The 19837-nt window shown below is 50.0% G+C and overlaps 3 protein-coding genes across 18 annotated transcripts in view; 1 reads left to right on the top strand and 2 right to left on the bottom strand.

Annotated features, from left to right (window-relative positions):
* Positions 1–12233, top strand: part of LOC121589851 (mucin-12) — a 37565-nt gene extending 25332 nt beyond the window's left edge. For 12 of the 16 annotated variants that reach the window (XM_041909042.1, XM_041909039.1, XM_041909038.1 and 9 more), the window contains exons 11-12: positions 4178–9740; positions 10770–12233. In XM_041909042.1, the coding sequence (XP_041764976.1) occupies positions 4178–9740; positions 10770–10821 (5615 nt within the window). In that variant the 3' untranslated portion in view covers positions 10822–12233. The remainder of the gene's footprint in view (positions 1–4177; positions 9741–10769) is intronic. The other 4 variants (XM_041909050.1, XM_041909054.1, XM_041909052.1 and 1 more) reach the window with 4 other exon arrangements.
* Positions 12234–13202: 969 nt separating this feature from the next.
* Positions 13203–17041, bottom strand: LOC121589856 (solute carrier family 23 member 2). Its single transcript, XM_041909060.1, has 3 exons — positions 16487–17041; positions 13555–15077; positions 13203–13461 (listed from the first exon to the last, which is right to left on the bottom strand). The coding sequence occupies exons 1-3, from the start codon at positions 16619–16621 to the stop codon at positions 13407–13409; spliced, it is 1713 nt and encodes a 570-aa protein (XP_041764994.1). The 5' UTR covers positions 16622–17041; the 3' UTR covers positions 13203–13406.
* A 677-nt stretch (positions 17042–17718) lies between these two features.
* Positions 17719–19819, bottom strand: LOC121589862 (protein max). Its single transcript, XM_041909073.1, has 6 exons — positions 19611–19819; positions 19264–19433; positions 19105–19173; positions 18927–19034; positions 18713–18836; positions 17719–18406 (listed from the first exon to the last, which is right to left on the bottom strand). Exons 2-6 carry the CDS (start codon positions 19357–19359, stop codon positions 18222–18224), a joined length of 582 nt encoding a protein of 193 aa, XP_041765007.1. The 5' UTR covers positions 19360–19433; positions 19611–19819; the 3' UTR covers positions 17719–18221.
* Positions 19820–19837: the final 18 nt, after the last annotated feature.

Here is a 19837-nt window from a genome sequence, read left to right as displayed (position 1 = left end):
TCTGCCAAAAAGCAATGTGTAAATCTAAAATATTTGTTTAGTGTCCTTCTCACGCTCTCAACAGTAGCAAAATCCCCATTTCCTGACCAGTTAGGAGAATGAAAATTTACCTTGTTTTTTGTATCTAAATTTTCCAAAGCGGTTTACATTGAAACAATTACTTCAAACACGTTAATCGATCGATTGCGGTGGAAACATTGTTCTTTTACATTTTACTAGCGTTCACAATGCTCCAAACACAAAAGCACAAAACGGACGGATGGTTAAAGTTGGCAGACAGCATCGGAAACAGCAAAGCTGACAAGAACGAAAGAGAGGTTGATGTAACCGATATTATTAACTAGTGATTCTAGTATGCCCCCACTGAGATGAGAGGTTAACTAAAGAAATATTTTGGATTTTGTGTAGCTTTTGTGCATTGAGCGGACTCCTCTATTCCGAAAAAAATCCCTATAAATAGATGAAATAGAAGCAACTTTTCAAACGAATAATCCGAAGATATTTCTCTGTCAAACTTTAACCATTTGTCTATATATTTACTCTTTTTTCTTTATTTATGTGCGTATGTGATATTTGTGCGTATATGTGTGTGTTTTTTGTGTGTGTAGTTAAGTTTGTTTTTAATGTTTTCTGTGTCTTGCACTATGTTATAAAATCTCATCGAACCAGAATGCAATATGTGTGTGTGTTTATAAACTCTATCCTGATTTATGTACGGTTTTGTAACTGCAGGAAGAAATATAAAGATTAAGTTGAAATCTATATGTTTTGGTTTTTGGATAGTTTTACTGTTACTTTGGCTATATCATTTACGGAAAAGATGGATAAGCTGATTTAGCGCGAATAACTAATTTGCATTATGGAATTTCTAACAATGAAATAGTTTAAATCATAAAAAGAATTACTATTTATTTACTATTAACATGCTTTTGTATGAAGGTGATAGTGTATAATGAACAATACGAAGAAAGAGAAAAACTAATATGAAAACAAAACACACTGTGGCAAACAAGAGTAGAGAAGGACAAGCAACAGAAACTAAACACATTAGTAAACTAAATTAAAACAAGTTTGATCAACATTGTGCTCAACGGTAAAACTAATGTAACTAAATCATGCATAGAAGCTTAAACAATTACACAAAACAACAACAACAACAAAGAAACCTTGCTGCTAAACACAACAAAAGAAAAAGCATAATATCACTGCAACACGTGTACGTAGATTCGCATTTATGTTTTCATCGTAATTCAACCTTGAACACCATTCATCTACAACAACATTATCATAGTATCTTGAGCATGGCGTCACGCCCCCACTCCATATCATACAACTCTGCTCCATGTGTTCGTTCCATTACTAAGCTCTGAGCATCCTTTTCCGTTTACGCAAGCACCATGCGCAAGTTAGCATTCGTCCATTTCGTTCCGTTCTGTTCTGTATCTACGGTTCTTTTTGTTGCATTAATCATTTTTTTCATGTTTTTGTACCTTTGGGGTTCGTTCACTCAGTATCAGCAATGATCACACTACTTCTTCTACTACTACAACTACTACTGCTACTTGTATCCATTCCGTGCTCATGGTTGCGTGTTATTCTTTTTTTATGTGATTGCAGTGGGTTTCCGCGTTACGTTATCTCATGTACCCAAAGCCGGTGCAAGTAGTAGTACCCACACGGTCACTACTTCACCGACAAACCTAGCCACTACTGCTAGTCCTACTTCAACTACAACGACTTCTTCCAACACTACAAACAACAACAACAACAACAACAACTGAGGCAAACATCTACCACAGCAGCTGTCCAGGAAGTGCGTGTATCAAGCATTCAGAGAGGGATATTGAGAGATAAATGGTTTAAAAAAGAAGAAAGTTTTTCAACAAATGATAGCTAAAGCAGTGAAGAATATATACCAAAAACAAATTTAGTAAACACTAGTAGCAGCAGCAGCACCCTTCTATGCCTTACTTGTGTACTTCTTACTAAACATACCCACTTGATGCCTTCTCGTTTGCCATGACTAACATCAACTGAATAGGTCCAAACACACTGATCGACTTTTTATTTTCCTAATAACCATACCATACCAAACGGTGTTAGTGAGTGATATAGTATTTGGATCGTTTTACTATGCGATCATGCAGTAAAATGCTAAAACAGCTAAACCATATAGTAACATGTAGTTACTTTGTAGCAAAATCGCTTTGCGCTGTGTGCAGAAACAAACTAAGAAAAGAGTAGACTTTAAAATAGATGAATCAAAAACCAAAACAACCTCAGAAAAAGAAAACAGCATAGAAGTAAAGCAAAAACAAAAATTACACTAAAACTTGCAAGAACAGTTAACGTGCTGTGTTATGATTGTTGCTTTGCTTGCCATAAAAAAACACGTGTTTAACAAACAAACCAACAAAATCCTACACAGCCCAATACACTAAAACCTCCACGTGGCCTACACTAACTGCAATTGGAATTGAAAACGTTCCTACTGATATTAGAACAAGTGATAGTAAAACTACCAAACAAAAACCAAAACAAAAGTAGTAAAGTATACTCTCTACACAAAAAAAGGTCAGGAAAATCTGAATCTGTTTAATTTATGTTTATTATTCAGTTTTAAAAAGTCTCGCGCATTAAATTCTTCTTCTTGATAGCGTAACGACAAATGTACTTTATTATACATGCCGCCGGCGTGTATTATTGAATTAATTCCTTGTGCTTTTACTACCGGGGATCATATCATCAAGTCCCCCATAGTGTCGATGAGAATCGAACCACGTTCGGTCTTAAAAGGAGCCGTCGCGCTTACCATTGAACCATCCAGGCACTCTTGTTGTTAAACAAAAATAACCTATTTAAACGATCAAGCCTTATCCCTCGTCCATGTAGCGTCCACGTTTGCTAGTTTTCATAGTTTTTTTTTCGTTTATGTATGTATGTGTGTATGTCTGTATGACAGCGAATAGGAAAGAACTTGATTCGTTAAAAAAAACCCATTCATTTAAAGCGATGGTTCTTGAATTGCAATGCGTTCATTTGCGTCCATAAGTTAGCAAAAGTGAGTTGTGCGAAATAAAAAAAATCGATATAAAATGCGAAACAGATTGTATCATTTTTCTTTCTCACCCATAATATATTTTACGAATCTTTTTAAAGGACAATTTGCATGTTTTGTTTATGTTTGCATGTGTGTTGTGTTCAACCTCCTACCCTACCCCGTGTCTAACCGTTTCTTATTTGCATGCGCTTAGTTGATCGTTTTAAAACAGTTAGTTAGTTTGCCGATATGCTTAGTATCTCAGTAAACGACTCGGCCTTAGTGTTGTTGTTGTTGCTGGCTGGCAGGCTGGTTGGCTGGCTGGCTCGCATGAGCGTAACTCAATGTCACCGTCGCCGACAACGCGACACCGGTCGACAACCCGCATCCCAAGGTAGCCAAGCACGCCACACAGGTACGTACGCACACGTGATACAGGACGCTCCAGGACCCCAGTCACGATAGAAAGGATCTGTTTCTCTAGCTATCTCTAGCATCAGTTCATCATCTACATTGCATTCGTCATACTACACCTACACCTTCACTCTGGCTTTTAATCTCCCTCCGTCACGTGATTTCGTCACGCGTTGCTCATGATTGACGATCACGTCCCATCGGTTGCTGCTTTTGGTGAGGCCGCTAAAATTGCCTACCCTTCATCCATCATCAACAGCGAAACACACCGGGCACTCTTCTCCCAATCCGTGATTTCGTGTCCTCCAGGCCTTCATGACTTGAAAACAATGCAAAACAAAACAAAAAACCGAACTTTAACAAAATTATCAAAATTTATGTAGATTTGACTGTTGCAAAATTTTGCCATTCCCTTTACCTGCGAACTGTATTCGTTTTTTCTTTCTCTTTTTTCTCTCTTTCTCTCTTTCTATCTCTTTCTCTCTTTATACTATCTTCCCGATTCTCTTAATCCTGGTCATACAAAATCTAAACCAAAATCAAAAATCCGTACGTGTTCCGCTGGCTCCCGATCGCTACCATATGCCCTTCCTTTCTCTCTTTCCCATCCTCTGTGCATCACCCATCCTCATGACCCATGGCTCTCTCTCTCTCTCTCTCTCTCTCTCTCTCTCTCTCTCTCTCTCTCTCTCTCTCTCTCTACACCACTTTCATCTCTTCCAGGCACTAGACTCAGAACACAAAGTAATCATGTAACGAATAGTAATAACAACAGCAACCAAAACCACTACCATCATCCCCATCATCAGCAACCGCCACCAGTGCCACCAAACAGCAGCAGCAACAGCATCCGCAGTAGTTATAACAATAGATATAGCTATCATCATCAACCCGCCTCATCTAACCCTGCCCCCAGCTCCACCTCCTCCTTCTACAAGGATTTGGCATCCTTGGCCGCGTACGGCGCGAACGGTACTGGCGGGGCGGCCGGTAGTGACAGTCGCGACGTCAGCCTATCCAGCGGTACCGGTGGTGGTGGTGGTGGTGGAGCGGGCAGTAACGATGACGAAAGCAGCATATCCAGCACACTCAGCACCAATGGCAACGGTTACCGCCATCAGCCACTGGCCGCGACGATGACCGGCGGCGGTAATGGTGGCCTGGGCGACCCGGGCACGGGCGAGGAAAATCTCGATCTGCGCGATCTCGATCTGTCGCAGCTGCGACTGTCGAAGCGCGATCTGGAAACGCTGTCCAGTATAACGCCCGCCCTGTCCCAGCGCGTGCAGGAGCAACTGTTGGCGCAGCTTCCCCCCCAGCAGGCCCGCAAACTGTCCCGCACACTGTCCATGCAGGGTGGTGGAGGAGGCACAGGGGCCGGTTCGTTGCCAACGGGTGCCGCGGCAGCTAACCAGCGACTGTACAGACGAAGCTACAGCAACAGCTCGGGCAATCGATCGCTCGATGCAACGGCCGACTACGGAGCGACGGGCGGCGTCGGTGAGTTCAGCCGTCGCCGGGCAGGGAGTCAACCGCGCGACATCCTGTCGCCCCCGCCGGCCTACCAAACGTCAGCGCCACTGTACGAGAAGTACGCCCCGTACGGTACGAGCATTCCAGCGGCCGGTGCCGACTCCTCGTCCGGTATGTCCTCGTTTGTGCGCGACTACGACAGCAACACACGGAAGGCGCTCTCACCACACACCACCACCACCACATTGACACGTGCTACCGGGTCCGCTCTCACTACAAGCACAACCACAACACCACCACCACCATCAACTCTCCGTTACACCAGCAGCAATGCGGGTGGCGAGACGACCGCTGCGCCGACCAAGCGCTTGTCCCGGTTTCTGCGGCCCGACTTCTTCGACACGCCGCCGAAAGAGCGGGACGCACCAACCGATCCGCCCGAGCGGGACCCTCGCAGCTCCCCGTACGGTGGATCGGGCGGATCGGGGGTGACGTTGCGCGAGGGTGCCACCGGTAGGCAGCAGCGGCGCGAAAAGCTGGCCAACGATACGATCACCGATCGGTTGAGCTACTTCCTGGAGAAGTACGGCAAACCGGACGACGACGGAGGGGTGACACCGATCGGCGATCGGAGTAGGCGTAGCGTTTCGCGTTCGCGCGACCTCGAGCCGGAAGGCCAGCCGGAACAGCGGTACCGGACGCCGGAGGAGACACTGTCGATACTACAGGAGCAGCTGCAAGATCTCACCAACATGACCTCGCTGGCAGCTGGCAGTCAGATGTCGAAGCTGTTGAGCGGTGGAGGCGGTGGCGATGCCATCGTAACATCGAACGGGTCAGGGACTGGCGAATGCCAGCTGCCCGGATGCACAGAGTGTGAGGGAAAGCAGGATGAGAAAGCTGTTGCCTCCCAGGCGACAAACGAACCTAGCGAAACGAAAGGTACTTCCGGCACTGTTGCAACAGAATCGGCAGCTGCAGCTGGTCCAACGAAAAAGATCGTAAAGGTAAAGAAGGTGAAGGTAGTGAAGAAGACAACGACAGGGGCAGAAAATGGAGTCACAACATCGGGAGGTGACGGTGAAGCTGCCGCAACCACGTCGGTGGTGAAAAAGGTAAAGAAACTGGACTCAACTCCAACGGACGCGTCGGAAGGCTCCAACCCCTCTGTGCCAGTGGTTAAGAAGGAATCCAAACTAATGCGCCCCAAGTCTTATCCCTACAAAGAGCCGGGGCAAGAAGTTGCCAAGCTGTCCGTGGGTGGTGACATTGCGCTTGAGGTGAATGGGAAAGCAGGTGCTAATGGTGCAACTTCCCCTGCAAACGTGACGCAAGATCCCTCGACCGAGACCCAAACGACACAAACGGCGGCTGTGAACGGCACAGCGAGTGTGAGTACGACGGCGAGTAAACTGGCACGGCCAAAGAGTTTCCCCTCGTCCAAGCTAACGCCACCGAAGGAACTGAAGCTGCTTAAATCCCCCGCCAGTAGTGAGCGGGATGCTGCCAGTGAGCAGAAGGCGCCACCAACGTCAAAAGCCGAACCTGCCACCAACGGAACGCTGGGTACTCCGGGGCAGGAGGTGGATGGACCATCGGCCGCCACCAGTCCTCCCAAGAAGGTGAAGAAAGTTATCCGCATCGTGAAGAAGGTTACCAAAACGACCGATGCCAACGGGAAGGTGGTCATTACCACCACCACGATGCCGGCCGATGGAGCCGCCGGACCGGTGAAAACTACCAAAGAAACGGTCGGCAAAACCGTCACCATCAAGGAGCAAGGTACGGCGGGAACGGCAGCTGATGCCGCCACCGCCGCCGCCGGTGAGAAGCAATCAAAGGAGAAATCAAAATCACCCGAAAAGAAACCAAAGCAAGGCTTTCTGGCCAGCATCGGGCAGCGGTTTGAAAAGTTCCGCGACACCAGCAAGAGCAGCAAGGAAAAGAAAGCGGCGGCAGCAGCGGCAGCAGCCGCCACGACGACCTCCACCACATCAGGAGAAACCCTGCCCGACACGGCCGTCCCGGTGATGGTGCCCGGCACTACGCAGATCGTAGACGGCGTTACGCCGGACGTGCTGGTAGGCAAACCGACCGAGACGGCCAACGCGCCCAAGAAGGATAAAAAGAAGGGCGGCAAAGCGGCGAGCACCGGCGAGGACAAGACGCCACCCGATGGCAGCTCCAGCACCATCGCGAAGAGTGCGGCCGGAGGGGCGGCCCGCAAGTCACGCATCGACACGGTGATCAGGAATTTGCGCGAGCTGTCCGCCGGACCGAAGCTGCCGGAGGTAACCGAGTCGAAGCTGATCAAGCGCGCCGTCAGCGTGGAGGAGATGCCGGGCACGTTCAATCGCTGCGGCGTCACCAAGGTACTGGAACTGTTCAAGAAAATTGAGAAAGATTCACGCAATAACCACCATCATCACCGTCTTCTTAATACCAAGTCATCTAGCCACATTCTGATGGGGGGCCGAACGACGTTGGACGACGGTGACCACACGACGGTGACGATGCCTGACCTGATGATGCAGCCGATCGAGGCGGGGCAGGCCCGCATGCGCAACACCAACTCGCTGCTGCCCTCGTTGTCGCGCAAAAAGCCGTACGGCGGGGCAAGAAGCGACACCGTGCTGGCGCACCAGCTCGACGGTCTGCTAGCGAACGGTGGTGACGCTCTGGACGGTGGAGGTGATTTCGAGCAGCGTAAGTTTAAGGTGATGCCACAGCCCGATCCGTACCAGTCGCAGATACCGGTCAAGTACGGCTGTCCCGGTTGCGATGCGGTGGGCACTGGCGGCAGCAGCAGCACCACCACCACCACTATCACCGATACCGGCGGCAGCAGCGCCACTACCGCGGCTACTAGTAACAATAATGGCGTCGCCAACGGAGCGCCGGAAGCGTGTCTGATGCACGCGCAAACCACCACCACCGGGACGGGTAGTAGTGGCGCGTGCAGTGTGCACGTGCAGCGGCCTCCTCCACCGCAAGACACGGACCGGAGGGGCCGGGCCCGGGCGCTTACCATCGACCTGGAGCAGGCCGTACACTCCGCGACGGAAAAGTTGAAGCGCCTGCAGCAGGCCAACAGCATTCATCTCAGTAACATCCCGACACAGCAACCGCTACTACCCCACGGTCACCATAGTAACCACAACAACAACAACTACATCAACAACCCTAGCAAAACTAGCTTAAGCGCTTGCACTACTAAGATCCCCTCCAGTCACACCAACCACACTGCAAACGGTAGCGTACACAACAACAACAACAACAACAACACTAGTAACGGCATAGCACAGGCGGCGGCACCTGCCGGTGGCAATAACAACTACAGCTATCCGCCCCCACTCCCCAGCGAAATGGCGGCCGGGACGGCGGCCACCTCGCCGTGCGGGTATAGCAACAACATCAACAACAACAACAGCCTCTCCCATCACTACAGCACACTGACACCGTCGTACGATAGCATTACCAACTACTCGTCTGGTTCGCGAAGTAGCCCGTACGACGACAACTCCTCCAGCACGTTCCTATCGCCGTCGGAGGAGCGCGAACTGTACTTCGACAGCTGGTCGGTCTGCTCGGACGAGCTGATGGGGCACGGCGACGGCACTGGGGTGGGTGGTCACCCGCTCCACTCCTCGTCCGTGTCGCCCGCGTCCCGGCGCCACTCCTCGGTGCGGCTACTAACCCCGAACCAACCACTACTACACTCTGTCTCCTCCCCAGTAGATCCGGACGCGGAGAGCGTCATCGAGCGCATCCGGCGCAAGAGCTTCTACACCCGGTTCAACGACACGAAGAAGCCGGCCAAGCGGGCCTCCGCCAGCAGTCTGGGGGGCGGGCTCGGTAGCGGTAGCAACATTACGGCCGCCGGCCACGCCAAGGACAGCGCCAGCTACGGGTACTACGGGGCGGGCAGTGGCGGTGCGACGGTGCGCGAAAAGTCCCTGTCGCGGGGCGGCTCCTCCTCCTACATTCTGAACCGCCCGGGCAAGGAGTCGTCGTCCTACGGTGTCGGTGTGGGTAAGTACGACACGGCGGGCTACGCGACGGTCGGCCGTACCGAGCATCGGGGGTACGCGACGATGGTGAACCTCGGCGTGAAGCCGAACCGAAGCGCGGCCCGGCTGCGCCAGAGCAGCCTGGACGTGGTGGCCGGCGACTATCAACAGCCCCAACAGCCACCACACTACCACCATCACCACCATCACCACCACCACCATCCCCAACAACAACAACAACTACAACAACAGTCTACGCTGGCGGGACTGTCCCGTACTGGGTCGCGGCTACTAACCACCGACGACGGTGATTCCCTGACCGACGGTTTAACCTACACCAACCTACTGAACAACAACCACAACAGCAGCAACAACACTACCAGCAATCACAAATACACACGCAACACCTACTACGAAAGTACGGCCGTGCCGTCGCCGTACGGAACGTACGCACCGAGACGTCGGTCGTCGTTTGTGGCCGCCGGGTACGGATCGTCTAACATCGCTTCATCCTCTTCATCGATTGCGCTAGATCTGCTCAAGGACCACCACCAGGGGCCCCGGGATGGGTCGGCGAGTTACGGCAATCTGGCCACGACCGGGTCTTCCTCCTCCACCAACACACTGTCCGCGTCGGATAACTATGGAAGCGGCGGCGGCGGTAGCAGCAACACCACCACCTCCACGGCAGCATCCCGCACCATCCGGCCATACGAGACGAGAAGCAGCTCGCTGCTCACCCCGACGGCACTGCGGGATGCGGGACGTTACACCGGCCGGTACGATAGTGGTACACTGACCAAGTAAGTAAATACACTGAGCTACTTGGATGCGAGAGTTTGTGTGTGTGTGTTTGTTGGATGTTTGTGTTTTGAAAAGAGAAACATGCATACTGTGTGAAATAGGTAACATTGGGCGGCAAATTGCATACCGGAAGGCGTGACGCTTTGGGAATTGCATACTTTTGGGCGGAATTGTAGTTGAAATTCATTCACGTGGTGGAACGCTATTAGTCTCCTAACTATGTATGCGTGTGTTCCAATCGGCATGATAAACTCCTTGACAGTTTCTCACATGCTTGTCTGTTTCCCAATTCCAACCATTTCAATACTTTTTACACACAAATGGTAACAGTGTACTGTTCGTTGAGGTGTTTCCCATAGTTCTGATGTTTGTAACCGTCATTATTCTGGCCCCATTTGTCACTTACACTCCCCTGAAACCGTCTGCATCGTATCGCACATGTTCGGTCCACCTTCACGATTTTTTCTTGTTGCTTCTTGTTTATTTTTGTAACGGAAATAGTGAGACCGTAATTATCCTTGCTCTTTAACCACGCCACTATCCTTAGCAAAGCACTGCAACTAATCAAAGGCCGACTCTATTCCCTCTTGCTCCGGGTTACAACCCCAACCGGTGGTTCCCCGGACCCTGCGCCCCAACGCCAACGCACGAACGCCCGCTGGTAACGCACCACCGCCAGCCCATCCCGCCATCGTTCCACCCTCTATCGAAGCTTCATGATGAGCCTGAAGCTTGCTTAAGGCCAGCCTCCGGCGCAGACCGTCTGCTGCCGCTGGCGCTTTCCTTCGTTTCCCTTCTTTTCCTCCTTCTGTTTTGCTGCCGTTGCTGGTCGCCCTAGGTAAGGTAGGAGGAGGGGCCACACAATGCACTGCATGGCATTACTCTGCCACCATTCGAGCTGGAAAGATCCGACTGACTGCAAACAATCGCAACAAACACTTTACTAACTGTACCGTAAACGCAATCCAATGTTCTAATCTTGATTTTGGTTATTTTCTTTTTCTCCTCAATCCTTCCCCTGCCAACAGAAACTATCGCACACGGACCTCGTCTACGTCCAAATCAACCGACAATGCATAAAGCGTAGTGGGAGGGAATGGGTGGAAGGATATAAACAGTTGTCGCAACAGCAACACATATATACCAATTAGTGTAGATCCGCCCTTAGCCAGGGTGGGGCCACTTTACTTCTCCAACGCTCCAATGGAATATATAAATGGGTGTATGTGTGTGTGTGATCGTGGCTTGCATCCAAAAGAAGAAACCAAAAAACCAAACCAACAAGAAAATAGCAAGCAGCGATAAACTTTACTGGTTATTTTAGATGAACGTTATAGACTAGAAACCATTGCATTTAGGCCAAAAAACATACACGCATACGCGTTAGTGAATTGTTACAGCAGAGAATGCCAAACCCGCCAAAACCCGCCAAACGTTGATTAAACAAGAATAGCGTTATGTAAAATGGATACCAACTTCTTCTAAGCAGAAAGATAGCGAGTGAAAAAGAGTGAAAAGGAGAGAGAGAGAAAGAGCAGTAATAATGTAACACCATTTGAACCGGAGACTTTTAACTTGTATATTTAAACAAATGGGGTTTTATCCGATCCTCATGCTCCATTTCGCACCAATTGTGTGTATGTTTGTGCGTGTCTCCTTATTGGGAGCAGTACAATTCCGGCGATCCAGCTTCCGTGGAGTAAGAAGGGCACTAATGTTACCGTGACGGTATCACCACTGACTCACCCCACCGGCAAACAACCAGGACTCAAGAGAAGAACCGAAGAAAAAACCGTGGAACACCATGCGATCACCATGCGTCTCCATGGAGCATCGATCATGCAGCCACCGTTTCTTGCATCTCTACGCTGTATTATTTTTTCGGTTTCCATTTTCCAGGGGTCCATCCACACCTTTCGGGGGATTAAAGTGTTGCAAAAACAACACAGTGAAGCAGAAAATTCCGCTTGCGTTCGCAAACAGACTCTGCGCATCACCGCCACGTGGTGTGGTGATTTTCCTTTGCGTCACGATCTGAGCCCGTCGCTTGGTCGGGATTTTCTCTCACGCATACACACACTCTTACGGGAAGGATTATTTTTATGAGCAGCTTCGTTAGTGCGGGTACAAAACACACGTGTATGGGACAGAAGGTCACAAGCAATAGTCGCACGGAACTGAGACGGGGAAAAATCAAAGAGAGCTGTTAAAAATGTGTGTGCCATCGAATCGAATTTTAAGCAGCCGGGGCAAAACAGGGGGAATCGGGAGACTCTCCCAAACTGTCGACCTCGGTTTGTTTTTTTTTTTTTAATTTAAATTAGCAAATCAATCAAAATCGGAACACGCTTCAAGCAGGTGTCCACAATAAAACGAGCACGGTGCGGGTACCAAAGAGCGGGGAAAAAGCATTGGGAAGATACGGTGTGTCTGTTTGTGTGCTAGCAGAAAAGTTGTTATACACTATTTTTACAATTTTATGTCAATTGTATTTAAAAAACAAAACAAACAAAACAAATCAAAACTAAACAAAGCGGTTACAACACGCTCAGTGCGCGCGCGCTTGCGCTAAAGCAGAGTGGCCGAGAGTCTTATCGACCCAGTGTTATCTTCGAGGCGAACGGCAATAAAACAGGCAATGCAGAATTGTACAGTTGAAGCAGACAGTTAACGAATAATCGGTTTGGCGGTTTGAAAGAAGAAAAAAAAACTTCGCCGCGTGTAGTTTTGTTGTAGAATGTACTGTGATGTGAAGAAAGGGGCGAATAATTATCAAGTTTTTGGATGTTTGTTGTGCGCGGGACAGATTTATCAGTTTGAATTCAGTTCGTTATCAACACAACAGAAAGGCAACGACGGAACGCGTGATAGAGAACAAGGAAAAGGACGGTAGGAACAGGGACAAGTTTTAAAAATCCACCAAATTAATGGTGGCAAAAAACCAGTACACGCGGTTATTTTAGCAAATTATTGGATGCCAAAACTAGACGGAGTAGAAACGAATGAAAAAACCAACCAAACCCACAGCAAAGAAAACCAAACAAAAAACAATCACCCCCAAAAAACTAGCAATAATTGTTGCACCGTTGCCCGCGGTGTGTGCAGGAATAGAACACGTGTATCGAGCGCGGGGTAGAAGCAGCGTTGCCATGACTGCGCTGCTGTCTTCCAGCTGTACTGTAGGGGGATCAGGAAGAGCCCCATTTTGGGGATTGGGGATTTGGAAGGCGATCGGGCCCCAGTGCAGCAGGAAGCCCCAAATACCATCGCGTATGCCATCTGGTATACCATTACATATTGGTAGCACAGTATTGTGAGTTTATCAATAAATTAGATTGATGGAATGAGCCACGGCGCAGCAAACAACACCATTGCTACGATTGATGACCGGATTGCTTAGTTTTTGTTTGTGTCGTTTTTTTTTCTTTCTTCTTTTTATTCAACTTCATTCTATATTCCACTTCAATTCAACTTCATTTCTATATTCCACTAGCGTGAGCCGTCCCGTTGCAGAACAGAGGCGGCGGTCTTAGTTGCGAATCAACCCGCCTGGATGCGTGGCATGCCATGCCAAATTCCGTACATCGCAACGGCGTTTGAGTGGGTCTCCAGGGCGGTGTATCCGAGAAAAGTACTCGACCTTTGACCTGTATGTATGTCCCCACTCAAAGCTTCATTCTGTACGTCGGCAGGAACGGTACGTAGCGGGTCCACTTCCATCTGCAAATGGCCAATAAAAATAAAATTAAAAAGAAAACCTTTAAAGCCTTCCAATTCCCGCACGATATTTCTCCTGACCCTGCCAAAGCTTACCTTCTCATTAGCTGCATACCATACGGGAAATCGAACGTGTTTTTCTCCCACACGAGACCACCCGCCGGCACGTCATCGTTGTCCTGTGCCGTCTCGAGGGCCATCTCCTTCGACCAAGCGACAAGGCCACGCTCCTCCGGCGTGCCGGGTATCAGATTATCCAGCACACAACCAAGCACACCCCCGACGAGGATGGTTGTGCCGAGCAGTACCGAGAGCGTGGAGTCGACCGTCTGATTGCCCGTCTGGATCGCGCCCGGATGTTCTTGCAGCCACAGACACAGCACGAGCGGGAAGAAGAACGACACGCCCAGTATGTACAGATTGCGCGAGGAGCGCAGATCGACGTACTGCAGTGCGGCCAGCCCGAACGCCGTGATCATGCCGAACATGACGCAAAAGATGCCGCCGACCACCGGATCCGGGATCATGATGAACGCAGCCCCGAACTTGTTCAGCACGCCCTGCAGCACCATGATGAGGGCGGCCCACTGTATGACCCGCCGGCTGCCCACCTTCGTTACGCCGATCGCACCGACGTTCTCGCCGAACGTGTTGGTCCCGTTGCCGGAGCCCCACAGCCCCGCCAGCATCGTGCCGAGCCCCTCGATGCCGATGCCCCGGTTGATCGCGTGCAGGGGAGGCGGTGGCGCCGCACACATCTGCGCTATCGTCGGATAGTAGCTGATCGATTCGACCGTGCAGGCCAGCACGCCGGCCAGCATGCCCAGCACGCCCGCCAGCGACACGGTCGGCAGCCCGAACTGGCCCGGGTACGGCACGCGAAACCATTCCGCGTCCTGCAGCACGCGCAACCGCACATCGGTACGGGCCGGGTGCCCCTCGGGAAAGACGCCCGTCGCCGTCAGCACGCCGCACACCGTCCACATGATGGCGATCGTGAGCAGCACGGGAAACAGCTTGAACAGCGGGAACCAGACCACGCGCAAACCGTGCCCCTTGCGGTAGGTAATGCCCGGGAACGGCACCTCGCCCATGACCTGCGAGAACAGCGTCAGCATGCCGGTCGTGCCGACGGCGATGCCCCACTGCTTGGAGGCCGTTTCACTGGCATGCTGGAAGAGCGTTATGCCGACCAGCGCCACCGTGGGTACGATCGTCAGCGGGGTGATGATGCGCAGCAGCTTCCCCACCAGCCCGCTGAATCCGAGCACGATCTGTGTCACGGCCGCCACGGCAATCGCACCGGACAGTTCGCGCATCCGCACCTGCCACAGCTCGGTGCGGTCGGTGTCGGTCATCGCGTCGATTGCGTCGGCCGGTGGACACTTCCACTGGGGCAGGTTCAGGATGGCGAGCGTCGGCACGAGAAACGAGATCGTGCCGCCCTGGACGAGGGGCAATCGGCAGCCCCACGTTGCCTGCAGGTACGTGATCAGCCCGGTGACGAAGATCATGGTGGAAATGATCGTACCGCGGGCCGGATCTTCATCCCTCATGCACAGGGCGGGCGTAAGTATGAACGGAATCGAAACGATTGCCCCAATCATCGTTAGATAGTGCTACGGAGAGTGGGAAATGTTGAGAGAGAGAGAGATGGGAGAGATGGGAGTCAGAGCGAGAAATGCTTCTTTGGAGACGAACTATGCGGGTTGTCCGGTACCGTTCGCATGGCATGATCGTGCTCTGAATTGATACTTAGTAAGCTGGAAGAGACTAGATCGTTCTGTGCAAGTTAAACGTTGATGTTCACTATCTACGATCGATATCATAAATTGATAAAAGCGAATGGTTGAATAATAGGTGAACGCCCTTTTGAAGTCGTCCCAGAATTCACCTATCTCGGGTCAAAGGTCAGCAACGAATGGTAGCTGATAGAATGGTTCACCTCAAAGAACCTGTCGCGACGGACGAAGCTGGGACTATATAGCACCCAGTTCGTACCGGTACTCACATACGCCCTTGAGACATGGACACTGTCCAAATCTGACGAAACCTTCTTAGCCGCGTTCGAGAGGAAGATGCTCAGAAGGATTCTTGGCTCCGTTCGTGTGGAAGGACAATGGAGGAGCCGTTATGGAGCGTTTGCCATTAAGGCCGGGATAACGGATTGATAGACGAAGGCGCAAAACCGTGAACGGTTTCGGACACTCCTGAGGAAGGCCAAGGCTCCAAAGCGGTTGTAGCGCCGGATAATGAATGAATTAATTAATTAATGGTTGAAATCAGCGTACAAAACGTACTCATGGCTCCGAACTTCTTTCGTGCATCGTTACTCTTTGATGGGCTCCGATACTTGCTCATTCAAACTCACAGTTCCTAGCGCATCCTCCGGTGTCATCCATAGCCGCTCTCAAAGCGTGGTCGGTAGGTCATTGAAGTCAAACCCCCTAGTTTAAAAAGTTTCGACAACTCTAACCGGGCCCGAGGGATTCGATGTCTACGATGCATCAGACAAGCGGCTACAAATGAGTGATGCCGGTTTCGAAGGCGTGGAATAGGTGCTATAGGTTCGTTCAGTTCCTCAATCAGAACAATCTAGAACGTTTGCAAAGGTTGGAACGGTTCTGTTGGAACAGCGGAACGATTGGAACGGCCGGATCGATTGATACGAATAGGAAGGTCGGAATGGTTGGAACAGTCGAAATTGAAATCAAATCTGATAAGTGAAGATATTTGTTCTGTGTTCCACATTCCTGACACTCCGAAACACGCTCACACACATACAACAGCCATTAAAAGCCATTAAAGCAGCGGCTCATGTTCTAACTTGTGTGCGAATCAATCAATTAATTGAATAATTGTACTTCAAGTCAATAAAAACCCCCGCCAACGGCCAATCAAACAATACGCCAATCAAACAATAGTTCGAACTCGACACAATCTCCAGCACAATGCACAATCTCGTGTTGACCAGCACTCCAGCACTTCACCAGCCTGCTACCGTGCGCCCTGGCACAATACTACGCACCTGTAGCGCCATCATGATGCAGAAGTACCACGGCGGATTGTCGTCGATGCCATAGTTTATGTCCGCACCACGTGCCTTGCCTTCAGGCTTGCTTTCGGTTGACTGTTCTGGTGCACACTGCCGCTCGGTATCCATCGTGTCTGGCCGCAACTAGTTGCCGATTGATCGAGCAGAGTGAGTTTCAGCTCTTCGGTATGATTGAATCACCACAGCTAATGAGCAAACTGATCGGATGGGTAATTGACTAGCACGTAATTTAAGTAACAAATCAGCGGAACCGTTTTTGCACACCGTAGAGAGGTGTTAATTGCTGCCCGTGCTAAGTGATCGCCCAGGTACAGATCACACTTTGTACAGGTGATTCTGTTCCACTATCAAATTCTCAACAGCGTTTTACACACTAAACACACTAAACTTCACACAAACAACGACGGCGCGACTGACGGGCCTGTAGTGAAAGTTCCGCCACTTCAGCTCAGGAAGGAAGCACAATCTCGGCGGACGGCGTTTGCACCCGTCGGCTGCTCGGCGGCGTGTGTGCGCTAACATTTTAGAGCTGCAGCTCATCTAACCTTCCCATTGCTCCCATGAGCGGGAGGTAATTTTCCACTCTTTACGACACTCGCCATAAAACCGTTCGAGCGACTGTCAATATGTGTCCCGTGTCTGGGGCTTGGTGTTATCAATGATAAAAAACGAGCAGCCCGACTACGGCAGTTTAGATGGTTTGCAGCCAACAAAGCACGCGAGTGCTCCACATCATTTACGGAGTTGGCGTAGCATATTTTATTCCTTTTTTCTGCAAATTTAGTGATGTGTGGTGTGTGGAGCAGTAGAAACCGGTGCGTCTCCTACATCGGGAAGCAAATACTCCTTGTTGACATCGCACGCCATTCCATTGGTAACTGCTCTGCTGAGAGTCATTGGATTGATGCGCGCCAACCGTCGTTACGGTCGTTGCGCAAAGCAGTTGACACTGTCGCCAACCATCATTTACATAGTGCATGGTGTGTATGGTTCATCTGTATCATGAATGCTTCCATGCTTACGTTATGAACAGCTGTACGTCAAGGTAAGTTATCGTAATGTTCTACTGGTTTAGCTGCCTTTACTCGGCTACCAACCATCAGCTGCAGTGCTCATATCTTGGGCGTGCTATTTAGAGAACCCTATTGACTTAAGATAGTATATACTACGCTTTCGGTTCCAACGAAACCATACTGCACATCATGTCATGTTTTATTGAAATGCTAAATATAGTTTTATTGTATCTCTTCTCTCGATTATGCACAATAATGACACTTTTCCTACAATTTAATATTATATATGTTTTTGTTTTTCTTCGACTGCCATAACTCAAGCGTAACCCATTGTGTTTTTCATGCATACAGTCATCAAATTTGCAAGTGCTGTTCCGTGTGCGGTGTGTTTACCAGATGGTTCCCGGTATTATGAACAAATAATTAATTTACATCAATGAAAGAAAAAGTTCAATTCGTTAGGATCTTTGTACGGAAACAGAACTGTACGGAAGAGCAAATCGAGCTGTTTCGAGAGCTAAAATAATATGTAAATGTAACCTTAAAGCAAACTCTACAAGCTACCACGTACGCGAAGTAATGCCGATGATTGTGCTGTTACTTAGCAAAAAAAACGAGCAAAAGAAAAGAAACCATAAGAAAAAATGTTACCAAATTCCACCCACTCTGGCCAGACGGTCTCTTTTACTGTCTCTCTAGTAGTTCGCATTCGTTTTCATCTTCTTGTTTCGCCGCGCACCGAGCCCGTTGTTGTTGTTGTTGGTAGGAACCTCGTCGATATCGGAGCTGTCGGAACCGCGCGACCCGTCCTGGAACGCAAGCCCGAGATCAGCGCCGTCGACAAAGTTGCCGGACGCCCGTGCCTGCTCCAGGTGGCGGACTGCAGTTGGTGTACGGGTAATGGGCGGAAAGCAAAGCAGATTATAAATTTTACATTAGTACATGTGTTCTCCCGGCTAGGGTTCGGCTAATGGCGTCGAGAGGCGTTTTTTAATGTCCCGCATTGCAAAACCCGCGGCCCACGGCCCGTATGTCAATATGGATGAGCCGATCGAGGCAAGGGGATGGGGACGGCCAACGAACCAGACATTAATATTAATTACAAAACCCAACCCACCCCGGTTAGGTGTGGACCCGGATGATTTGGCACGGGTTTGCTTCGTGTGTGCAAATGTCGCTTACTTACTTTGCGATTCGAGCATATTGTTTTGCCGCCGCAGATCGTCAATGTCTTGCTGGTGTGAGTTGTTCTTCCGTCGCATGAACTGGATGTATTCGGCCGCTTTCTTCAGTATCTGAGCGCGGCTGGCCTGTGAACGAATGTGCATCGAACATGAAACGTGTTAGCATGGTTAGAAGCGCCGTTTTGGTGGAGGGCGGGCACGCACTTCTCTGCTTACCTTCTCGCCCTGCAGCGACGGTACGGAGTCGCGCAGTGAGGTGAAACTGTCCTTGATGTGATCGCGCCTCTTCCGCTCAAGGGCGTTGTGGTGAGCGCGCTTTTCGGCCTGAAATAATGAACAAAACGTCAGCGTGAAAAGATGTACCCGGAAGGAGGAAAGGCAATTCTACAACTACCTGTGAGTAAAGATGGCTTCCAGCGCCGGAACGCGATTGGGATTTGGTGTTGTCCGAATCATCACCATCCTGTTTTAGTGGGGGAGGGGGAGAAGAATACGATTGTTAATAAAATTACAATCCACACATCCATCCTCTCGCTTTAAACGCTTCACTTACATCGCTCTCTATGTCAATGTCCCGATCATCGTCGCTCATATCGTACCACTCGGCGGTGCTTGGCTTCCGTCCTTGGTTATCCTCGTGCAAGCGCATCCACGGGCTGTTACTGTCTACGATACTTCTCAAGGGCGGGATGCTTCGAGCTGTGTGCTTCGGGGCTTGGGAAACTGTTCCAACCAACATAAGGAAGAAAAACCATACAGCTTACTGCGTCGTTACCGATGCCATCTCTGTTCCATCCCACTTCCCACCACAATGCACGCACGGCGCCCGACCACGGTGCCGCCGCGTAAGGGTATGGCGTAGGAGCACAACCACAACAACATTCGTTTGTTTACACTTACCTCGCTGTGGCACAAGGGGCTCACTTACGACCAACGAACACTCCGGGTCACTGTTTCCGGCGGGGGGAAAGCGCACGCAGCCAAATGATCCTTTTCTATTGGCGAAAACGGTGGCAACAAGGACACACGAAAGTGGCTCGGCAATATTCCTTCGAGAGCACGATGTTTACCTCTAGGAGATGCAGAGCTGTCACGTACGACAGGAAACTTTATGACAGGGCTAGCGA

The sequence above is a fragment of the Anopheles merus genome, chromosome 2R (assembly GCF_017562075.2).
Source record: "Anopheles merus strain MAF chromosome 2R, AmerM5.1, whole genome shotgun sequence".
Taxonomy (NCBI): Eukaryota; Metazoa; Arthropoda; class Insecta; order Diptera; family Culicidae; genus Anopheles; species Anopheles merus.
This window is presented reverse-complemented; position numbering and strand designations above follow the sequence as displayed.

Bases quoted from the DNA above. Each gene is read 5' to 3' on its own strand.
- LOC121589856 (XM_041909060.1), bottom strand. From the start codon at position 16,621: ATGGATACCGAGCGGCAGTGTGCACCAGAACAGTCAACCGAAAGCAAG. The intron at 15,078-16,486 runs GTGCGTAGTATT...CACTCTCCGTAG, and splicing joins GCATCATGATGGCGCTACAG to CACTATCTAACGATGATTGG. The intron at 13,462-13,554 runs GTAAGCTTTGGC...GGCCATTTGCAG, and splicing joins GGTATGCAGCTAATGAGAAG to ATGGAAGTGGACCCGCTACG.
- LOC121589862 (XM_041909073.1), bottom strand. From the start codon at position 19,359: ATGCGCTTGCACGAGGATAACCAAGGACGGAAGCCAAGCACCGCCGAG. The intron at 19,035-19,104 runs GTAGTTGTAGAA...TCATTATTTCAG, and splicing joins GAAGCCATCTTTACTCACAG to GCCGAAAAGCGCGCTCACCA. The intron at 18,837-18,926 runs GTAAGCAGAGAA...ATTCGTTCACAG, and splicing joins CGTCGCTGCAGGGCGAGAAG to GCCAGCCGCGCTCAGATACT.